General features: G+C 29.7%; 1 protein-coding gene across 1 annotated transcript; it reads right to left on the bottom strand.

Annotated features, from left to right (window-relative positions):
* Positions 1-16,871: 16,871 nt before the first annotated feature.
* Positions 16,872-24,756, bottom strand: LOC113371342 (protein krasavietz-like). Its single transcript, XM_026611971.1, has 11 exons — positions 24,643-24,756; positions 24,377-24,534; positions 24,138-24,209; positions 23,214-23,390; positions 22,384-22,484; positions 21,595-21,733; positions 21,354-21,519; positions 19,000-19,243; positions 18,096-18,315; positions 17,155-17,277; positions 16,872-17,027 (listed from the first exon to the last, which is right to left on the bottom strand). Exons 3-11 carry the CDS (start codon positions 24,196-24,198, stop codon positions 16,999-17,001), a joined length of 1,260 nt encoding a protein of 419 aa, XP_026467756.1. The 5' UTR covers positions 24,199-24,209; positions 24,377-24,534; positions 24,643-24,756; the 3' UTR covers positions 16,872-16,998.
* Positions 24,757-25,547: the final 791 nt, after the last annotated feature.

Raw genomic sequence — 25,547 nt, 5'->3', positions numbered from 1 at the left:
ATGACGCATATTGCTTCCGCCGATATTGTGCGAAATGCGCAAGCAATTCTTATAGCACTGAGACGATATAAGGGCCCTGCCATTCTCCTCGATTTTTGAGATTTAAGAGCATCAGCCCATATGGAGATACCATATGTCAGCCAAACCATCCTTCTGGTTTGTTTAGGACCTCCAATATTAGGCATCAGTCGAGCAAGTTTCGTTCTAACTATTGACGCCTTAGCACTAACGTGTTCCACCTGTTGATTGAAATTCAAACGAGCATCAAGCATTACGCCAAGGTAACAGATGTGAGGTTTTGACGTGATTTCAAGATTTCCTATCTTTAGCTTGATGGTCTCAATTCTTTTCCTACTAGTGATAAGAACAGCTTCACTTTTTTGTTGTGCTAATTGGAGATTCATTGTTCCCATCCACCGATTAATTTTTCTAAATGTAATATCGAATAGGCTTACGATGTCATCAATTTGTTTGGAGACAACCACTAAGGCAACATCGTCTGCATATGCTACTAGTTTCACACATTCTGGAATCTCTAGTCTCAAAAGGCCATCATACATAATATTCCACAGCAAAGGGCCTAGAACAGAGCCCTGCGGCACACCTCCTGTTATATTATATTCTTCTGTACCATCGCGTGAATCGTACATTAGAATTCTGTCTGTAAAGTAGCTTGCGACTATATTACATAGGTATGCTGGCACGTTCTTGTCACGGAGTGCATTCATAATGCAATCCCAGTTTGCAGAATTGAAAGCATTTTTATGTCCAATGTAGCTACAAGGCAGTACTTTTTTGAACCTCCCTTCCATCTGGTTCCAGCAATTGCCTCCTTGGCGGTATTAACTACCAAGTTTATAGCATCGATAGTTGATCGCCCTTTGCGAAAACCATACTGATTGTCTGCTAGGATTGGATCAACTATTGCATCTATTCTTTGGTGAATTATTCTTTCAAAAATTTTACCCGCTGTATCCAGCATGCATATTGGACGGTAGGATGATGGTTCATCTGGTGGTTTTTTTCCTTTGGGAATAAGCACTAATCTTTGCTGTTTCCATTTTGTGGAAAAACCCCATCTTTCAGGCATGTATTATATGCATTAAGAAACATTGTCGGAGATGTCATAATTGATGTTTTTAATGCAATATTAGGAATTCCATCTAATCCCGGTGCCTTACTATTACCAACGCGATGACAAGCTTCCATCAGTTCTTGCAGTGTTATAAGTGGAATATTATTCTGTTCTACATGCGTTACCTGGTAGTTCAAATTAGGTTGTCGTGGAAACAAAGTAGTTACTATTTTATTCAATAGTCGTGGGCAAGTTGGTGAAGGTGTTGGCTGGCTTTTGAGGCGAGACATTACAGTCTTATAAGGTCTTCCCCATGGATTTTCCTCGACTTCATCCAAAAGTTTTTTCCAGCACCTAACTTTACTATCTTTGATAGCTTTATTTAGTTGCCTACGTGCTTGTTTATATTCCACTACCAGTTGTGCAGAATTACTGAGACTATATCCACGCTGAGAGATCCTTCTTTTCTTTAGGCACTCTTTACGAAGAGAGCTGATTGGTGACGTTTGGCTGTGTGCGGTCATCTGAGGCCGTCAAGTAAACTTGCCGCTCGTACCGAAGTGGTTAAAGGTCCGAGAGTAAAAAATTCCAAGACCATTATCTCAAAAACAAAGTCAGGATTTTCAAACCATGGTATTTTAAAGTAGAGGAAAAATGATATGCATTCTGTCATCATCTTAAATCGGGCAATATCGCAATCAGGAGATAAAAGGCCGCCTTGTTATATCTTTCACGAAAGTGTTTTTAGTCTTTTTGTTTTTGAACAGGGTTATTTGGTTTTTTATATCTGATTATAAATTTTATACGTTACTAATTTTTCTTCTACCCCTACTTCCCCGTAGGGTAAGTTATTGTAATCGCCTAAAAATCGAAATTGAAAATTAGTTTTTGGCAAAGGCAGGTTCAGTAGTTACGAAGATAAAGAGCAAAGAGTGCAGAAAATAGAAATCGAGTTTTTGAGAGGACGGAGCATCCGATTTGAATGATCTGAAAAACATTCAATTAATAATGATTGGGAGAAGTGGTTATTAGTTTTTGGCAAAGGCAGGCCCAGCCATTTCGAAGGTACAGAGCTAAATGTGCGAAAATGGCAGTTTTTGAGAGAACTAAGCGTCCGGCTTAAATGATTCAAAAAACTTTCTGCTTGTTTTAACAAAATAATTGATTTTGGAAAAAAAAAATTGTTTTAATTTTTTAGATTAAGTCGAAGATATATCTATATATAACAAAAAGCGATAAAAATGATAATTTTGTTTTTAAAAGAACGGAGCGTCTGATTTGAATGATTTCAAAAACATTTTATTTATATTTTAAAGAACCTATTAAATTTTTGCTGGAAGGCAGGTCCAGTGGTTCCAGATTTGCAATGAAGAAAGTAAAAAAATGTCACTTGGATGTCAAGAATAAATATTAGACATATGCACATCAAATTGTTAGATATTTTATAGAGTTTTTTTATATTTCTATGGGTTCTGTACCAAAGTTTATCCGTTAGCGACGAGGCTACAAATTTCAAACAATTTTTTTTCCAAAATTTCGAAATTCTCAAAAATCAAACTTTTTCAGAGTTTTCAAAACTTTTATAGCTTTCAAAAATTTCATATTACGGTGCGGAAAGTTTCAGCAAGACACGATGCTATGTAGTACAAAGCATGGAACTAGTTCCACCAATATATGGAAAGTCCGCGGGGATGACGTAAAAGAGCGCAAAACGAAGCAGTGTTAGGCAGGGTATTACTGCATTAATAATCGACATGTGGTGGCACTATTAGTAGAGGGTCCAGAAAGTGCACAACTCTAGCCCGTCCAGTTTTCTAATAAACATTGTTCCTGTCCGTTCCTTCCATCCAGAATCGTTTGACCGGTTTTCTTTGCACATTACACAATCGGACCTTGACCTTCCTCTCCTGTCTCTGCCTTCGTCGCATTGTGTTATTTATTATTCAACAGATACAAGAATATAATTATTTGAGCACCTTGGGGCGAGCACAAAAATTTAAAATCTACTTATACAATTTATTTCATAATTTGACGATCAATTTCATCTACAAATTGTTTGGAACCGTTAAGTTTTCGAAAGTGGGTGGCAAGAATAATAGTCAGTCATAACACCCAATGAGAAGCCTTATCAAGAGCCTATTCTAACTATTATTCTAACTATTACTATCAAATAAATTTCAATCAACGAGCTAAATAGACGTTTCCAATCTTCGTCAATTTCAAAGTTTCAATCAAGCGACTCAAGCTCAGGAGCAAAAACTGATGATTGGTAACGGTGAACTAGTTGTATTTTAGCACCGACTCACGAAGTGAAATAAAATGAACCAGTTATTAATTTAACGTCTTTCATAGTAAGAAAATTGTTAGAGACAGAATAATAAAACAATAAATTACAGAGCAGAGAGTGTATCTGATGGAAAATTCCATTTACAATGGATTTGATGTGGTTGAAAAGAAACTGAAAAAAAATTAATAGTGCATAGAATTAATTCTGAAACAAGGGAGAAAGGTTTTTTCATTATATAAAAGACAAGTTGTAAAAACTTCACGATATATGTAAATAATCGATTTAATCAATGAGGACCAATTATGGTGAGGATCATTGTGATTAATTAGATATAATCGGATTGTAAATTATAAATATTCCATCACCATAAGATATGTGAATAAAACCACTATTTAGTTTATGATATATATTGAACATCACTCTACAACCTTCTTCTCTCATTACATCTGCTAGTCTCTCTTATTCTTATAAGTTACAAGTATTTATACTCATATAATTGTACCCCTACCACGAAGGGTTCCGGATGAAATAGAAAAGCCCTGGTGAAATCTTAACCACAATGAATAAGGGTTTAGAAAAATAATCGATGCGTTTAAAAATTGACATCTTTCGAATAGACTTATAATTTACAGTTCAACTAAAAATTATAATTGGTAATTGAAAAAATTATCCCTTTTAACCCATTGGATGGGTAAAAAAGACAACTAAGGCGAAAACTGATTAAATGATTTAATTTCAATTTTAAAGAGATTTTACGAAATGATAGCTACATTATTTTATCAATGCAAAATACAAAATTCATGGCCCCATATATTTCACAAATATTACACGGTATATAACGTTGATATGGTGAGAAATATTCATCAGCAGATTTGTAATATCTATTAATTTAATTGATCTCTTGTAAATGGCTGGTGGCTTAACTTAATTTACTTTTGTATTTACTATTTTTTATTGTTTACGCCTTTGCCAGAGCAAAATTTTAGTTCGTCCTTTTTAACCGACCCATATCTGAGCTTATAGGTTATATAAAAACACCTGTTTAACCTTAAAAAAAAACAATATAACTTATAACAAAATTTAATAACAATAACTTGAAATCTATATTAAGGTCTCGTAGACTAAACAACAGTTTTCAAAACCAAAAAAACTAAGAATGAATAAAAATACTTTTATTATAGATTTTCAAGCATGGCCATTTATCTTCTGTTTGAAACGTTGCTTGCTATCTATAAGACGATGGCTACTTACATATCTTTTTCCCTCTTTTTTTGAATATTGGTGTCAAAAATATCATTATTAAAAATTCCTAACATTAACATTTTTGAAAGTATTGATGGTGGACCTTCCCACCTGCGGACCTTTAAGCCCTTCTCTGAATTTATATATATATATATATGTATATACATATATATATACATATATATATATATAATATATTATATATATATATAATATATATATATATAATATATATATTAAAGAATTTTGTGATATGAGTGGAACGAATATTAAATGTTAAATATGAATAATACAACACTTAGATTTTTAACACACACTTTTTATTTAATAATTACAGACGTTTCGAGACCATGATATGTCTCATCTTCAGTGTAATTTCAAAAACAGTTACTTATATACTACACATTCTAATAAGACTATACAGTATAGTCTATACAACACATTCTAAGTCTCGAAACGTCTGTAATTATTAAATAAAAAGTGTGTTAAAATTCTAAGTGTTGTATTATTCATATTTAACATTTAATATAATGTTATATATATATATATATATATATATATATCAGGGGCGTAACTACCGCCGTATCAGCCGTATCAAAAATACGGGGCCCCCGAGCAAAGGGGGCCCCCAACGAGCGCGAGGAGAAAGCAAAACAATAATTTTTTTTAAAAAAAAATAACGTAGTTTGCATTTCCATTTGTTATCGAGAGGTATTGAACTTCAATGTGTAAGCTAACGCTTTAAGAGAATTTATTTCTGCAAGCTCTGTAATCAATTTAATTAGCAAAGCTTTTGCTCATTCGATAAATTAATATTCTTGTCAACAAATGTATAAAACTAATCCAGTTTATACATTCTTCATCAAAAATTGAAATTGAAAATTTGAAATTTTTATAGTTATATTTATAGCATTTTTATATTTGATTTTGTACTAATTGAATTGTCTACATGACGCGTAAGTTTAATAGATAGATTTTGATAAATATGATCAACTGAATGATTTTCAGATTTCTTTCTTTACTGTTTCAAATAATTAGTTTCTGAAAGTTTACAAAATACCAGTAATGACTTATAAAAAACTAATATTTTATTAAGTAATCTTTTGATTAGACTGTGAGAATTAAGATATGAAAATTTATTGAATTAGTTTGCTAAAGAAGTCCAAATAATTTGCAAAGGATATGGATTGCAATAATATTTTAAAGAACAAAATACAAAAGATAATAAAGCGTTATTATGATGAGTAATCACAAGATGAGAAAAATTTAGACCCATTTCAAAACCTTTGCGACTTAAGCAGTAACATTCGACTTTTTGAAATCGAGAATTAATAAACATTTCCGGAAAACTGTCGACTGAATAACTGTAAAGTAATACTGTAAAGATAAAGATATATTATATGATCATGACTAATTGATGGTTCTAGAAATAGGTTTGAATACAAAAATCTAAGATATTTATTTTAAAGGTACAATGATGGATACAATAGGCTTGCAACCAGTTTTCCCAACCTTCCCTTCCAATTTTAGCAGTTACAATCGCAACTGCTAAAAGAAATTTTAAAAATAAAAACTAATTAAAAATTACGTAAAAACTCTAGGTAAGAAACGTCTACCAGACCTGTAAAAACAGAAATTTTAAAAAATTTAAAGATCACTAAATAATTCAGTTTTTCAAAAAAAAGGCAAGGTGAGTGAATATATATCTGGAATTATTTGTGAAAAATTCAGAAAATTAGAGAGGATTAGATAGATAAATAATAATTGGAGTGATAAATAAATATTCTTTCAATTTTATATATTTTTATATTTTCTAAAAAAAATCTTGAGGGGGCCCCCAAACAAATTTTGATACGGGGCCCCGCCAAGGCACGCTACGCCCCTGATATATATATATATATATATATATATATATATGTGTGTGTGTGTGTATATGTATATCTTATATATAAAAATGGATCGCAAAATATGTTGGTAAGCGCATAACTCAACAACGCCTGGACCAATTTGGCCAATTCTTCTTTTAAAATGTTCGTTCATGTCCAAGGATGGATCTTACGGCGAGAAAAAATCAAATAATTGCCGGGAAAACCCTAAAAACACTTTAATCGAGTAGGCAACGAAATTTGTAGAAAAAACAATGATCTATGTCATGACATTTTGTGTAGTTTTTGGTAATCTAATTTTTAATATCTTTCTATTAATTAACGAGCTATATTGGCAGCCAAAAACATTGATGTAAATGAATTAAATTTCAAAATTCAAGAACAATTCAATTAAAGGCGAATCAGTTGATTCGACAACTAACCAAGACGATCCACTGGAGTTTTTAAACTCACAATCTTCAATTAAAGTTTGGATCGGCAATTATAATGTTACGAAATATCGACCAACCGCGCCTTTGCAACGGCACAAGGTTAGCGATAAAAAAACTACCAAACAACGTGATGGAAGCAACTATATTGAAAGGATAGTATAAAGCAGAAGATGTTCTCGCACCGTGCATCCCAATGTTTCCGACTGATGTGCCATTTGAGATTAAACGATTACAGTTTCAGTGCGTTTATGGTATCATTAAGTGTTTATGGTATTACTTCTTTTTAAATGCTTATAGTGTTATATTTAATTATTTTTAATTCACACCGAATTATTACCAGGGTGACGGTTTTGTTCAGGAAATTTTTTTGCAAAGAATAGGTAAAAGTTAGGAACAAAACACCGCCACATTACAAATTTTTTTGACAGGACGAAGTCTGTCGGGTCGGCTAGTCGTTTATAAAACTGAAACTTCGTGATCATGGTTACTCATCCGCTATTCTAAGAAACTCGCGGCGGTCTGAGCTCATACGAAATAATAAATTTTCAAATCCATTTCGTTATTATATTTACAAAACATAAAACTGTATACAAATCTATTCCCCTTTTTATTGAAGTAATTGACGGTTCCTTTTACGAAACTGGTCCTCAATTATGCTCGCGCATAAATAATATCCAGCCTGTACACATTATTATTTTTTTCTCATTGTGTCCTACTTTTATTACGCACTTTTATATTGCTTCATATCCAGAAGAAGACGGTGACAATAATAAAATATATTATTGCGCCATTTTATACGCCGGTGGACACTCCTGAAGGACAATTAGGTTGAAAAAAAAAACTAGTGGCGTATGGCATCGTGCCTTAAGGCAAATTGCTCGAACTTCCCGTACTGTAATGAAGTGTTCGAGGAATATTAAATATTTTCAAATAGATTATCATAAATATTGTAACATTGTCTAATATTTATAAGAATTATACAAACTAAAATGGCAGAACTTTAGTCAAAATTAATTTTAAAATCTGAATTATTTTCAATATACAAAAAAAATTCTTGAAAACAAAATATTTTTTTGAAAAAGAAAAGAAAATTTGAAACAATTTTTTTTCCAAATGCAATTATTTTGTTAAAACCTGCAGTAAGTTTTTTGAATCATTCAAATCGGACGCTTAGTTCTTACAAAAACTGCAATTTGTTGCACATTTAGTTCTGTATCTTCGAAATGGCTGGACCTGCCTTTGCCAAAAACTAATCGCCTCTTCTCACAATCATTACAAATTGAATGTGTTTTAGATCATTCAAATCGAATATCGTGGACGACAAAAATATTTAAATTTACATACACACATAAACATACATCACTTTTTTCTAGAGTATGCTAAAATGCTCAGAAACTTTTGAAACGTGAAGATATGCAAAAAAATTCATTTTCGTTTTTTTTAATACTATAACTTACTATACGAATAAAATATACATATTTAATTTATCAACATGTTTTTACAATTGTCGCAACTTATAATCAAATGTTTAAAGAAAAAAACTTATTTTTTATAAACTCATTACTTTTAAAAGATTTTGTTATTAGAATTAATCTAATAGGGCTGACTTTTTATTGGTGCAGCAATGCTGGGCAAGGGCTAATTTCACTTGGAAACATATTGCTATCTATATTTCCAAGTGAAAATCGTTGTCACTGCTGCCTGACAACAGGCTGCTCGAAGTGGGTATCGAACACGGGACCTCTGAATCAGGTCCCGTCGCTCTTAACCGCTTACCTACTGGCAAGCCCTACTTTTAAAAGATGAAACTTAAAAATACAATCACCAAAAAATATTGCTACTTTATTTACTTTTTTTTAAATTTAAATTTTTCAAGAGTATTAGAACTTTGTTTTGACTCAATATTGCAGATTATTCATATAAAACATTTTTATTTTCCTAAATATGTTTGCAATACATGTCGTTTTTTGCTGGTTAATATGTTTTTATTATAAATTATTTGTATGTTTTCGTTTATTAAAGAAATTCAAACCTAATTTAGTTCATTATCTTCTGAAATAAGGTGTTTAGGATTGCGTCAGAAAATCCGACTAGCTAATTTTACGAGTATGTTTTCTCAACGTTTTTAACATCATTCTGTAACGATTGGAGTAACTTTGTGAGTATAAAAAAGTGATCTTAAATTTGACTGTTTGTCTACGTTTCCTCTAGATCGGCTGCACCGATTTTAATAATTCAAAGGCCATTTGATGGTCCACATTTTCACAAATAAATCTGAATTTGCAAATTCAAAACGAAAATCGAAAGATATCATTTGAGAGTCGTGCTGATTAGTTTTTGGCTAAGATCAGCCCGGACAATTCAAGCCACCTATGATCTTCTCTACAATTCAAAGTGGAAAATACATGGCAAATGCCATACAAGTAGTAACTTTCATAGTTATAATCAATATAAAAGATTTATTTTGAAATAAAAAAGCACCTATTCAATTTACAGATCCAACCATCCGGTTTCGTCAGAACTTGTTATTCAAACAAGGGTTGTTCAGCGAAAACGCAAAAACATGGATTTAAGAAGGTAAAGCTAGGTACTCATGACATTAGCAGTTTAAACTTTAAATTAGTTGTGTGACACGGAACCTTTAAGCCAGTGATTCCCAAACTTATTTCACCTACCGCCCCCTTTCCAGAAAAAATGTTACTCAGCGCCCCCCTTACAAACTTTCCGAAAAAAAATTTGTTTTCATCAACAAATCCGATTCGCTAATTTAATGTTTTCTCGACGTTTCAAGCCATTCTGAATCGAATGAGACCAACATTTGGAAAGCGGTATGTGTGTGTGTGTTTAGATTTTTTGTCGTAAATCGTCGTTTTCTCAAAAATGGTTGGACCGATTTCAAAAATTTAAAAGCCACTCGATGTATCTCGATAAGGACTAATGTTTCTCAGTTTTGTTCGACGATCGGCCGAACCGTTTCTTTGTAAATCGCAGAAAAGTAAAAAAAAAATTGTCCACGTTTTAACCCGCAATTCTGAATCGATTTTGAAAATTCAAAAACTGTTCGAAATATATTGGTTGGGAATCGACCTGATTAGTTTTTGTTAATGATCGGACGGGCCGTTTTCTTGTAATAAAGTGTTTTTATTAATATAAGTAGTAGTAATTAATAAGTAGTAGTAATTTTTTAGACAATTTTATGTTTTTTTTGACGGTAGATACCACAGTCTTATAGATCATACTAAAATATTTCGGTCCTACGACAAGTCGTTAAATTTTGAAAATTCGTCAAAGTTTGCAAAAATTGGTATCGTTTTTATGGCGTTTATCAAAATTAGAACTTTCAACGATGTTTGCTTAAAAACGCATAAACCGATTTTAAAAATTTAGAAGCCAATCGATGTATTTCGATCATAATTTTAATGTGAGGGAAAAGGAATGACTTTGTCATTGAATGAATAAATGCCTTTGTGCTTACGAAAATATCAAGTCTACTACCCGCGCAGAAAATCCAAATTTCTGAACTAAATCTTCATAATGGATTAAAACTTTTGAATTCACACTTAAATATTCCGTGCGAAGTAGATATGTTGATAGGGGTTTATACGTTTTTTGAAATTTTTGGTAACAAAAGAATTATACTAGATAGACTCGATAGATATCAAAGAAATATAATTAATAGCACGACAAATAGTGATCATATATCCGCCAATCTTACAGAATCTCTTACAAAAAATCTCTTAAAGAATCTCTTACAGAATTTGGTAAAGTTACACAAATTATCAGCACACAAAGAAACGTATGAACCATTCTTTTCATTAAACCTTTTGCGAAACAAGAATTGGCGGTGCACAGCTTTAAAACGGATGTATTTACTAATACACCTATGCAGATATGTTTGAATAACTTTAACTAAAATATTATCTTTATATAATTCAGTGTTAATTTTAATCATTTATTTATTTATAATATTAATATTATAATATTTTTTAGTTTAAGCAAATGGATACAGTGAATGGTATGATTATATTTGAACAAAAATGTATGTTCCTTTCTTATAACTTCCCGCAGGGGACGTTTGAGTGTCGAAAAATTCGATTTGCTTATATTATGATCTATTATAAAAATACCAAGTAGTAGTTCTAGGATCTCGAATTGGATCCATATCTCGCCTCAAGTCAACTTTGTTTTGTCTCAACGAGGTGATAAGGAAACTCCGGAAACCAGCACCTATTTTTATGGCATAGATGGCTAGCAGGTCAAGATTAGACAGAAAGAAGCACAATAAACAGAATTAAAAATATATAATGGGAACTAGTATTGTATTCCATATGTGCACAATGCTAACTATAGTTGGTATTGGTATTTTGCCTTGAGGCAAGTTACGTGAATTTCCCGATATGTGTAAACAATCGACTTAATCAGAAAAAAAATTTTGGGTGATTAAAGTATTCCGAGTGGATTTATAACACATAATTGAAAACGAACAAACTCGTTAACTTGGAGTATTTTTTAAAAGCAAATTTTCAAAAATCAATAAATTTTATAATTGAACCAGTTTCCGTAGGACTTTAATGGTTTAGTTGTTCACAATAAATACTTTATTGTTATACCAAATAAATTGTCTAATTTTAATTTTAACAAACGTCAAAAAACTACTCATTTTCTCAAACTTTGATGAATTTTTAAAAATAAATGACTTATCGTAAGGCCGTAGTATTTCAGTAAGTTCTATAAGACCATGATATATATCGCCAAAAAAAGTTCCATAAAAATCGGCTTCAATTTTTTTGTCAACAGTTATTTACAAGAAAACGGCTCGGTAGATTTTTACCTAAAACTAATTAGTATCATTCCCAACTAATATCTTTCGAACAGTTTTTGATTTTTTAAAATCGGTTCGGTTGTTTGAGGTTAAATGTGGACAAAAAGCTTAACAATTTTTTTTCAAATTACAAAGAAACGGCTCGGCAGATCGTCCCAAACGATAGTCCTCATTGAGATACATCAAATGGCTTTTAAATTTCTGAAATTGGTTCAGATGTTTTTGAGAAAACGTCGATCAAAAGTCTAATTTTGACAAATGCCAAAAAACGATACTAATTTTTGCAAACTTTGAACAATTTTCAAAATTAAACGGCTTTTCGTAGGGCCGCAATGTTTTAGTATGATCTACAAGACTATGGTATTTACCGTCTCAAAAAAATCATAAGAATCGTAGATTTTTTTTTAAAAAAAAACTTTATTACAAGGAAACGGCCCGGCCGATTTTTACCAAAAACTAATCAGCACGATTTACAACCAATACAGAATTTTCAAAATCGATTCAGAATTGCGGGCTAAAACGTGGACGAAATTTTTTCACTTTTCAGCAGTTTACAAAGAAACGGTCTGGCCAATCGTTGTACAAAACTGAGAAACGCTAGTCCTCATCGAGATACATCGATCGGCTTTTAAATTTATGAAATCGGCTCATCCGTTTTAAAGAAAACGTCGATTTAAGGCAAAAAATCTGTTCACACAGACACACACACACAACATACACACACACACACATACATTTTCCAAATTTGGTCTCATTCGATTCAGAATGGCTTGAAACGTCGAGAAAACATAAAATTAGCGATTTGATGAAAACAAACTTCTCCTTCGAGCAGTTAATAATTAATTATTATTTAATGTGTAGCAAAAAATGGCATAATCAATAGAAACACAGATTTAGCAACCAATAAAACTGTGATGATAAAATCATCACCTATTAGTTTTGATAATAAATAAATGAAAATAAAGTTTTGATGCTCAATTCAATTTAGGTGCGCTTTAGTAAGGACATAGACGCACATAAGACATAAGTACACAGCTTATGTTTGAAGAGACACCCATTATTGTAAGTTTTATGAATTTTTATAATGAAACTACTCCTCTGTGATGAAATATTTTAGGTTTTTGGTTTAAGTATTATTAAAAATGCAAAAAAAAACGAAGAAGCGGTCTGGCCCATATTTGCCTAAAACAAATCAGCAATTTCCAACTGATTTTTTTTCGGACGACAAACGGTTTTAACGTTTCCAAAATCGAATGAAGATTTTAGGCAAAAACGTCGACAAAAAATTTAGCTCTTTCCTGCTAATTCTAAAAAAATCATCGTCGATCGTCACACAAATTAATCAACGCGAGTCCTTAAAATGTTACATGGCCTTAAAATTTTTGAAACGGGTGAAATTTCGTTAACACTGGTTTCAATTTTGGTGCGAAAAAAATCATAATGACTTGAAACGTTAAGAAAAGATAAAATCAGCAAATCACATTTCTGGTTAAAATCTTATATAAACTAATGGTGTATGGCATTGTGCTTTAAGGCAAATTGCTGGAACTTTCCGTGCTAAAAGTTTTTTTTTTTAAAAGAGCTATTTTTTTTATAAAATAAAATAGATTTTTGAGAAATTTCAAATTTTTTAAAAAAATTGACTTTTTTGAAAAAAAAAACATTTGGAAAAAAAAGGTTTTTTTATTTTGAATTATTTTAGAAATTTTGAACTTTTTACCAATGCAATCGCACTGCTTTAGCTGCGTAGGGACGAATTATCGAAGCGCGTAAGCGCCGCGTCGCTGTTTAACGAACAAACCATGTTACGGTACCCATAGAAATGTAAATGAAAATGATAAACATTATTAAAAATCTCTATAAAATATCTGATAATTTGAAGTGCATATATCTAATGACATTTTTGACCGCCAAATGGCATTTTTTTTAATTTTTTTCACTGGATATCCGAAACCGCTAGACCTGTCTTCTCAAAAATTTTATCAGTTTATCACCTTGTCAATACAAGTAAAATATTTTTTGAATTATTAAAATCGGACGCTCCGTTCTCCTAAAAACTGGGTTGCCGTTACACTTTTTGTCCCGTATCTTTGGAACAGACTGAACCTGCCTTTGCCAAAAACTAATCAGCACGTCTCCTTATCAATACGAATCGAATATTTTTTAAACTAATCAAATCGGTTGATCCGTGTTCCCGAAATCGTCGACAAAAATTTGTATCCGCACACACACACACACACACATACATTCATTTTTTTTAAGTATGCCAAAATGTTCAGAAGGTTTTGAAACGTAAGATATATAAAAATGTGCATTTTCGATTTTTTGCGATAACTATAACTTACCTAAGGGAAGTTAATTAATGTAGAGATGGTTTAATGCAAATCTTTAAAATCCAATCAACAAAGCTAAACCAGTTGTAATCAAAATAAATACTGAGTTGTAAATTTATAGAAAATCCTTCCGTGAAGGGTCCACGGCATAGATAAACAAGTATAAATCCACGGGAAATCATGTTAAAGCATGACAGTCTTACTTGGATTCTACATATTTTTAACCAGGGAGGTCTCCGTCTACAGAAGAATAAAGTCCTAAGTCGTTATCAACAATTTGCCGACATCACAAATAGATTAGATTGTAACAAGATATCCCATTCAACTCGTCCAAATGGCTTCATAAACAATTCCAGCAGCGCCTTTTAAATATGATATTCGCAATGAATAACATCATAAGGATTCTAATCTTATAAGCAACACGGTGGCCTTTTCAATGGAGTCTGAGTCTAATATAAAAAGAGATAAAATATCTTAGTTTTCGTGATTCAATTTCGTGAATCATATTTGATTAATGTTTAATAATAATTGTAACTATGCAAGTATCAAAGGTACTGTTGCACGTTTCATTCTTTAACGATTTATACGAATATTCACTTAAAAACAAAATTAATCACAATTAATCAAACAACTAGTGTTGCATGGCATCATGCCTCATGCTCTCAAAAACAACAATTTCAAACATTTAAAAGCCATTCGACAAGGACTATTGTTTCTAAGTTATGTGCGACGATCGGCCGAGCCGTTTCATTGTAATTTGGAAAAGTGTTAAAGTTTTCGTTCACATTTAAGTTCATACTACTGAATCGATTTTAAAAAATCAAAAATCTTCGAAAGATATTAGTTGAGAATGATACTGATATAGTTTTAGGTGAAAATCTACCGAACCGTTTTCTTGTAATTAACTGTTGAAAAAAATGTAAGCCGTAGTTTAATTTTAAAAATTCATCAAAGTTTGAGAAAATGAGTAGTTTTTTTGACGTTTGTTAAAATTAAAATTAGACCATTTACTGGCCACTGGGTATAAGGATTGAGTACTTGGTCTTAATGATCATACTAAACCGTTAAAGTCCTACAGAAACTGGTTCAATTATAAAAGTTATTGATTTTTGAAAATTTGCTTTTAGAAAATACTTCGAGTTAACGTGTTCGTTCGTTTTCCATTATGAGTGATAAATCCACCCGGAATACTTTCAATCACTCATAAATTAATTTATTTTTTATTGATTAGGTAGATTATTTACACATATCGGGAAGTTCGTGTAACTTGCCTCAAGGCAAAATACCAATATCATCTAGTTATATTTTGTATTTTTTTGTAAATCTGGATCTTCTTTTTTACAAGTTTTAGAGACGAAATATCGAAGCACCTAAGCGCCGCGTCACAGTTTATTATATTTGAAATTTTCCTGTATTGGATTTGTTAACTTGCTGAATGATGCCACATACAATGTCTAAACCTACATAATAAATTCTTAATTATTATTAGTTTTTTATTTCGAATATTTTAAGAGTTTATTGCAACGTCGAATAAAAAAGTATGAAGTTTATAAATGTATATAATACCGTATAAATACATAATACAAATTTAAAGTCTTCAGGCGCCTCAATGGTAAGCAACTAAACGTATGAACGTAAATAAATGGCATTTTATCAAGCTGAAATTTAAAGTATTTTCATAATTTTGTTTCTTTAATTTATAAATGAGCAAAACAAAAATCAGTCCGTCTTCTGTACTAATTTTGTGATCATACCATGCAAAGTTTGTTACTACTACTATTACTTGCATTGCAAACTAATTTTTTTGTAGTTTTATACTGGAAGTCAACATACGTATGGAAGTCTATTAAATTTTTTTAATATTTTAGTAACATCTTATGAAAGGATGCTTGATCAAAAAGTTTTTTTGTTTCTATCTACATACCTTTCATCATCTGAAAAAAATATTTCATACACAAACTATCTTCAAAATCAATGTCCAGCAGTAATACATGCCAAACACACCAGGCTTCTCTCCTGGTGGAAAAGCCTCGTGTGATCAATCAATGAATATATTTTGAGGCTTTTTGTTCAACTTCGAAATAAATTCGATTAATTTTCGCCAAGTAATCGAAATAAAACATTTCAAATGGTGGTGGCCTCATCCTTCAGCTAAAATTATTTTACAGTAAAAGAGCACTAACAATTATTTAAAAAAAAATTTGAAGTAGTTCAGAGATATTCTTCATGCAAGCATGAATTGGTAACAAAAAAGTGTGAGTGTGTGTATGTAAATAAACAAGTCATTATATTATATTAGTTTATAGTATATATTATATATAAACTAGTCTAGTTTAGTTTATAAAATAGTCACATTTTATAACATGTTATGTATAAATATGAGTGCAATGTTTGTCGTTGGTTGAAAGCATGCCCAATAAAATGTGTATTCAAATATATTGTATTTGATAAATTAGTTAGAATTATTTATAGTTTAAAATATATACATATTTTAACATTGTAAAGAAAGTGTCAAATATCTGCTTCTGATCCAAGCAGATATCTAATCACTTTTCCACAAATAACAAAATGTTTTTCTGTAAGGTTTTCATTTGCTGTAAGTAAAGTCTACTAATATTACGAACAACAGTAAATAGAACTTATTACCAATTAAGTAATAATGCATATCGCATGAATTAAAAATGATTTATTAGAATGAGAACAAATAATTAACAGTTTCAATATTTATTGTAAAATAATATAGCATTTATAAATACATGAATATATACTGTAAAAATGAATGATTTACACATGGATTAATTTTCGGTTTTTAAATAATTATGGACAAGTTGTGTGTGCTTAAAAGTTCCTTTATACAAACCACCGTTAGTTATTTTATCATATTACATGTATTCCAGCAGGCAACATTAGAAATTGTTGCATTCAATCCTCCTCTTCTTCAGATTCAGATTCTAAAAATTAATTTATATTATAAATTAATTATTATAAATTATAATAATATTAATAATTAATTATTATAAATTATAATAATTATTATAAATTAATTTAAGTAACTCAATTAAAATTATTAACAATTACCTTCTTCAGCATTTTGTAACCACTCCACAAACTTTTTCATTTGTTCCAGGAAGTGCATTTTGCCTTTAACAGAATGAGCTTCCCGGTACCATCTCAAAATGACTTCCTCAGATACAACATCAGCTAGAAATTAAATTACTAAGTGAGATTTTATGCATAAATCATTTAAATTGAGAATAAATAAGTATTAAAAGACTATGTAAAAAATCCAGTCTTACCTTACATTACTAAAATTTTACATTTTAGTTTATAATATATAAAAATTCACTGAGGTAAAAACATGAATTTATTCAACTTGCAATAATATATTTTTTTTCAATTTTTTTAAAGTAAAATTTGAAAATATTCATTATTTCAAAGTTTTTTTTTAATGTCACTAATAAAGAGTGACTAATTAGGACTTGGAGTTTGTATGTATACAGTTTTATTCATTTTATTTCAGAAATTTGGAGTTTCAAATATAATTACTAGACAAAGGATTTATTCTTTGTCTAGTAATCTCATAAAACAAAAATTAATAATATAAACATAGAATATTAAAATGATAATGCTATGCATAAAAATCGTTCTTAATTCATCAATAAATATAAATTAGTAAGCTCAATTCTTAAATAAAAGTTATATCAAAATCGTGGAAAGATTCATCTGATCATATATTGCTAAGGGAGCTCAAACAGGGAGAGTGCTTGAAAAAATAAAATATGTGGGGAAAGTCTTGTAAGATATCACATGTACTTTTTACCTATTTAAAAAAAAAATTACCTAATATTTAAAAAAATTAAAAAATCAACGGATCACTAAGAGGAAAAAAAGGTCCAAAGATCTTTGAAAATAAATCACATGATTAACAGACGCATCCTAAATGCGAATATCTAATTTAATTTTCTACACTAATTAGTGTAGAAGTATTTATACATTATATAAATATGTTAGTAACTTACTTTTGTAGAACAAGAGTACTATTTTATGAAAAGCTTTCATGAAGTTCATGTTTTCATAACAGAACTCTTGCACTTTCAAAACCAAAGCGAGTTGAGCTCTTGTTGAAGAGCTGAATGCTTCGAATAAGGCAGTGTAACTTTTTAGATGTTTTAACGCTTGCTCTGCTACTAATTCTTCTTTCTTGTTCCATTCAGCCATTGTCATTACAGTGCTCCATATCTAAGAAAAAGAAATACATACTGTTGAAGGACACAAATAAAAAACTAGTTAAATTACACTGCAATTTGCAAATTATGAAATATTTTGTAAAAATAAAAGAATGAGAATCAGTAATGCATTAAAGGAAATGGCTTCCAACCTTTTTGCATCAAAGTCCTCCATTTTTTTTGGAAGGATATTGTTTAATAATCATGCCCCTAATTATTTTTTTTTTAATAATATATCATTTGGTTTGTTTTTTGGAAATAGTATTTCAAAAGCAGCTGTATGGCCAAATTTCAATAGCCTCGAGCCCCCTCCTTGAGGGGCCCTGCCCCACAGGTTAGAAACCACAATATTAAGAGCCCATTGAATTACACAATTATTAATAATTTAAATGAAATATATATATATATATATATATATATATATATAAATATATAAACAAGTTAAAATTTAAGATAAATAACATTGTTATTTTTGTAATTGCAAAATATTTTATAAAAATGAAAGAATGAGAAACAGAGCAATGCATTAATACTGTTAAATTACACAACTACCAATACAAAAATATTAAGCGATATAAAAATTGAGTTATAATTAATTTTTTAATCATAATGCATTGAGAATCCAAATTTGATAAAAATTTAGTAAACAATTTTCAATACATAAAACCATCTAAACTAAAAATTATTTCCCCCTTACCAATGCAATAATTTCATGTTCAGGAATTTCGGTTTTAGAAGCAAATTCTTTTATATCAACAATCATATCCTTGATTGGTTTATTGTCACCGAGATCATCAAGAAGAACTTCTTGCAGATCTCGCTTAGCTTCCTGGGAAGCTTGAGCTTTATGCAAGCGAACAATATCAGTTAAGCCCCGTTCAGAGAATAGGGACTTAAAGTATTCCTCAGTGCGCTTGTTGGGTGGTACAAATTCCATTAGCCTAAAGAAAATAACACATCCTGATTAAAAGACAATGTATAAGGTAATTTTGAAAATTCAAATTAACTTTCAAATATAAATGTAGCAAATCTCGTTAACTTTTCAATGAATAAAAATTGAAATGCCAGTGTGTTTGCCGAGTTTGATATACCATTGTGTTATAATTATAGAAATAATTCTTATAATTTTCAGATTGGAACCACAATGGAGATTTATGCACTTAAAATAAGTGATTTTACAAACAAAAATCATTAAATTTTTAGACATTGATTAGAAATGTTAATTGCAATCTAATAAATTAGATAACAAATTTATTTCTCAAAAACTGCAAAAAAAGTTCAAAATTCAGTTTTATTAAAAAAAAACTCAATAAGCTCATACTAATTTTGATGCATTTATAAAAATATTTTTCTGATTAAATAATATTTTTATTAATATATATCATTTGGTCATCATTTCATTTTTTCAACATTTAAAGAAATATATTATTTAATCAGAAAAATATTTTTAAAAATGCATCAAAATATTCAAAATTAGTATGAGCTTATTGAGTTTTTTTTTCAATAAAACTATATATATATATATATATATATATATATATATTTTTTTTTTTTGAATAGTCTTGAATTTGATGTTGATATATATGTTTAATTTGAGTTTAATATTCGGGCGTAACATCGATAAAAATAGTATGAGTTTTTTTAAAAAAATTATTTATTTAAAATCCATACGTTTCGGCTAGCATCTTAGCCATCATTCAGTGGTAATCAAGTTAACTATAAAAATTGAAACTAAATAAATTATATGAAAGGAAATTTCATGGAAAAACAATAATAATAATAATAGTAATAAAACACAATTTTGTATCCTAATTTGTGTTTTATTACTATTATTATTATTATTGTTTTTCCATGAAATTTCCTTTCATATAATTTATTTAGTTTCAATTTTTATAGTTAACTTGATTACCACTGAATGATGGCTAAGATGCTAGCCGAAACGTATGGATTTTAAATAAATAAATTTTTTAAAAAAAACTCATACTATTTTTATTGATGTTACGCCCGAATATTAAACTCAAAATATATATATATATATATATATATATATATATATACATATATATATTGTAGAGCTTTGAACAAAGAATCCAAAAAGTAATAAAAACAAAAGTTTATGAAAAAACTATTTATCTACTGTCGGCATTTCAGAACTAGGTACATTCCATCTTCAGGACATTTGTCAAGAAACAAAGCAGAAGATGGTAGATTAAAACAAAAGAAATGTATAAACTTTTTTGATAAAATCTTTTTTAGTGAAAGATTTGATATGACTTCAAGCGATATGAGTTAACCGTATGAGCAACTTCAAAACAGATACAACACATCTTCGTTCTTGCGTGTTTTATTTTACAGAGTAAACTATCAATACCCAATTTTGATAATAATTAAGTGTTTTAGATTTTAAATGTTAACAGAATAAACCACTCAAAATTATGAAACGAGTTTTGGGAATCTTCCAATATAATTCTCCTTTTGAAACAATTACTAAACACCAGAAAGCCAGTAAATGATATGTTAACTTCTGATTATGTAAGTAATAGCAAATTCATATTAATGAAATTAACTTTTAGCTCTGATGAAATGAAATGCTGATCCTTCACTAATTATATAGTAAAACAATCGGGTCATGATTCCAAATATTATTTTATATGCTTTTAGTGATGCACAATTGTTTGGTAATCTTTTGTTGTAAATTAATTTGAAGATATGTTTCAACCGTCCTCAAAATTATATCATTTTTAATTATTTTCAGAATATACTTTTTGATAGTAATTTATGTTTACAATTTCTACCTTGTCAGTTGTATTGGTTAAACTAACAATTTTGATTATAAATTTGGATCACTTTTACTAAACACACCCATGTTTTTTTTGTCCATATATATACTTGATTCGAGTTGATATAAACTATGATTCAAATCAGGGTTTTTTCTGATTCGAATCAGGAGTTTTTCGATAGATATATATATATATATATATATATATATATATATATATATATATATATATATATGTATATATATAATTTTTTTTGTAATGGTTTACTAACCTTCCCTCAATAGATCCCTTTTTGAGTGCTGCCATTAAACTCGACAATCCCTTTTCTTGTTTAAATGTTACAAACACTTCAACTAAGAAATCTAAAGCAATACCGTCTTTCACAAGATGTTCATTGATAAGCACCAGGAGTATGGAGGGTGGAACGGAACCATTTCCTAAATTAATAATATAATTAAGTGCTGAATTTTATGATGTATGAAAACACTTAAAACTTGTAATGACAAACTCACCAATCCATAAAGCGGTCATGCGCGCAAGCTTTATTCGCTCAGTTGGATTAAAACCTTTAATGAAGACGAGGACCTTTTTCATTTCCTCCTCAAACATCTTCTCAAGGTACTTATAGCGACGCATTAATTTCACGAAAACCTGTAAAAAAAATTTATTAATTAATTATTTATTTTATTTAGTTATTTTTGTTTCAGTAGCTGTGTAACTTGAAAGTTACAATGTAAGGATCTCTTATTAACTTTCCAATTTAAAAGTGACAAAATATCTCATTAACTTTTCAACTAAAATTGGCTAGTGTTTGGGCCCTGTTTTATATACCATTGTGTTATAGAAATAATATTCATAACTATAATGTAATGTGTATTAGTATTACGAATAAAAGTTCATTGAACTATTTACATTGATTAGAATAGTAAATTTCAATTTAATAAAGTAAAAATATCTGCAATGTTTATTAAAATTACGTTGTATTAACAAAAAAAAGTTCAATGAATAGTTTATAGTCAGTTAGTTTCGTGCATTTATAACAATGTTATTTTTCAAATTTGTATTTTAAAATGTTTATTAAATGATATTTTAAGAATTTCATTACTAATTCAATGGCAATATTAATTAAGATTAGATTTTGTTTACTTTTTTTATTGTTTCAGTTGTATAATTTTATAAACAATTACTTTTTTTAGTGAATTAAAAAAACAAAGCAAAACAATAAAATTAAAAAAAAAAACACTTGTAACTGTTCAGAACTAAAACAATTTGTTTTGTCAGTTTGAGATTATTCTACAAACCTGCTCCTGGTTTCGCATTGACTCCATATCCTCAGAAGCTGTGAAGACACAACTACTGGTTTGGGGCTTTTCTCCATCTTGTGCTATTGAACCACCCGGCACTAAATTAATATAAAATTATCATTAAAACTCATTGAAATAAATAAATTCTGTTTCTTAACTATCCTCAAATTTAAACTTAGTACACTACAAACGACAAAAAATGTCAAATTGTCAAATATTCAAAGATAATTCAATTTTTTTTTTATTAAATTTTGAATGTACCACAGCTCGTTAACTCTATATTCGCATTTGAATGTAAAGCCAGTGTGTGTGCTTTATATAATATACCACAATTGTTTAATAATCGTGATCAAGAAAATCATGATAAAGCAAACATTATGGATGTATTTATAATTATATGCATGCTAATGATTATGTTTTTAATTTTTGAGTATTTGTTTTCATACAATGTAATTAAGTCTTAATTTTTTTATATTTTCAGCAAAATGATAAATATTTACACAACAAATTTATATTGAGAGGAACTTGAAAATGAACTTGACCTTCAAGGTAATTAAGGTAAACAATTCTTCAGTAGCTCAGAATTTAGTATCATTACGTACTTTTATTAATGAGATAAATATGCAACATGTGAAAAACAATAGCAAGTTTTCTTAAAATATTGCTAGAAAACTACTAAATTTTTTAACTCTTACAATTAAAATATGTTGTAAGGTGAATTTATTTTGCTTCAATATATCCTTTAAACATTGATCAATTTAATACTGGTAATGAAACAACTTTAGGTTCATAAATATAATAACAGGTGTTATCATGAATTATAGTACCTAACAATCCACCAGCTATAAGAATATCGAACAGTGCTTCTCCGTATCTGCGATAATCAAGCTTAGAGCCTGCTGTGTCAAGGAATTTGTTAACTGCGTCGAGATCGTTGCCAGCACGTTCGAGACCTGAGATAACTGCGTCACGGAATCCACTTGGATCATACTTCTCTTTTTCATCTACATGAATTGAAATGTAACCATTAAAAGGGAGTATTTAATGTTGATCAATTTTATTGTGATAAAATATTGAGGATAAAGCAAATGATGTTTGAGTTTAGTTAAAATGCCTCAAGTATGATTTATGAAGACAGTGGTAATAAAAAATTAATAGAGAATTAAACATTTATGCATACATTTCAAGAACATTTAGTTTTTTTCAACTGTAGATAATATTTTTGTTCACGAAATTTTACAATTAACCTCGCATCAATAATAAAAATATGTTTAAAGCTTTTGAGACAAATTTCCTTGTAAAAAATTATAAACAGATTACTATTTAAAATACATTGTTGAATGGGCATCAACATTTCTGGTTAAGAACTGCACAAAATTTTACCCTGGCATCATAAAAATGATTAAATTTCTGCGATTAGTTTCCGTGGAATATATGCCCCAAGTTATTATTAATGCTTACAATGTATAGAAATTGAAAGTAAAACAAATAATAAAATACATACATTGAATTAAAGAGAATACTAAAAAACCATGTAAAAAAAATTGCACAATCATGAAAAATGTAGCATAATTTTATGTTTAAAATAATTGTATGACTAATTATTATTTACAAAATTGCGACATTTTTTTAATCTTGTGTAAGATGCATGAGTATAAAATGTCAAATAAATGATCATAGTCGTACTTGAAACAAAAAATACAAACAATGCGTTCTATAAATTTTCCAAATGCCATTTTATAAAAACTAACCTCTTTTTCTGGTCTTGATGCGCTGACCTGATAGTACTGGTTTTTCGGTTTTCTGACTCATACAATAACTTGCTGCGAACAAAAAAACAATTGATTAGCACATTTTCAAACTAAAATATCCCAAATTTAATTCATTAACGACGTGGAAATGTGCAAACGCCAAAGAAAGGTCAATGGCTAAAGGAAAAGAAAATACGTAGAATCCTAAATAAAATCATAAATTAAATAATAAAGCTTACTTATATACTGTGGTCCCAAATAAAAAAAACTGCACAGGATTTGGAAGATGTGTAAAAACTTATAAAAACAGTTGCAGAACAATGATGTATGCCAATCAGAAATGACCAAACTGAAATGAGTCAGAAACCTACGTGCTGGCTGCCCCAAAGCCGACGATCTGCGTCAAGGATGAAATGAATTTAGCACAATGAAAAAACAAAAAAATCAAACTCAATATTAATAACAACGCTTTTGATTGATTAATTCCGTCGTAATATCAGCTTACCTTTTCACAGGTTAGTTATATATCTCAACTGTCTTACTTATAATGTAAATGTGGGGCGAAAGGGGAAAGGAAGAGCGACGAGAACTTCGCGTGCTGCTACAATTTTTATCAACGTGTTGCATAAATTGGTGTTGCCATGTGCGACTAGAATTAAGGCGCGACACGCACGATTCAAATCGAGCTGGGCGGCCACCTTTGTCGACTTAATTCATTTTAAGAAAGTTGTATACTTCTACTGAAAGAAACAATGCTATGGTTTATGTTAATACGGGTTCAAACTACACTTATTTTGCTAACAAAAATTAGGTTCATTATTCAATCATCAAGATTTTTAGTATTCTAATGACCATACGTACTATTAATTTAAACAAGCAAATAATTTCAAATGCCTGAGCAAAACTTTATTTGACATCTGACTTACAGAATTCCACCTTATCGATCAAAAGTTATTGAACAAATTCATTTAAATCGATCACACATTAAAGCAATATAAATAGATATACATATATAGATTATTATTCAAATTTTGATATGACAAGACATTTTTCGAAGAAAACGGTTGTATATTACGGTAACCTGCATAAATAAAACTTTTGAAACTACATTTAAGCAGTTTCAGACTAAATATGATTATTACTATCTACTGTGACAGTATTAATTCCTTTACGTGATATTAAGATCGTAGAGAAAAATTGAATATAATATACATTATGGCCCGCTCCATTGCACGAATCCGTACGGCGAATCTGTTCGAAATGTGCGCAGACTAAATTATTGCAAGCAAAAGCAAACCTCGCGCATGTCAAAAACAGGATTCGCCGTGCGCGTCGTGTAGTGGAGCGGGCCATTACTTGATATATTTGTGGGAAAAGTTATGGATATAAATATATATAAACCATTGGATG

The sequence above is a fragment of the Ctenocephalides felis genome, unplaced genomic scaffold, assembly GCF_003426905.1.
Source record: "Ctenocephalides felis isolate EL2017-DRISC unplaced genomic scaffold, ASM342690v1 CF-g0.4_SCAFFOLD_00845, whole genome shotgun sequence".
NCBI lineage: Eukaryota > Metazoa > Arthropoda > Insecta > Siphonaptera > Pulicidae > Ctenocephalides > Ctenocephalides felis.
This window is presented reverse-complemented; position numbering and strand designations above follow the sequence as displayed.

Bases quoted from the DNA above. Each gene is read 5' to 3' on its own strand.
- LOC113371342 (XM_026611971.1), bottom strand. From the start codon at position 24,198: ATGAGTCAGAAAACCGAAAAACCAGTACTATCAGGTCAGCGCATCAAG. The intron at 21,734-22,383 runs GTTTGTAGAATA...TTTTTTTTACAG, and splicing joins CAATGCGAAACCAGGAGCAG to GTTTTCGTGAAATTAATGCG. The intron at 21,520-21,594 runs GTGAGTTTGTCA...TTATTAATTTAG, and splicing joins CATGACCGCTTTATGGATTG to GAAATGGTTCCGTTCCACCC.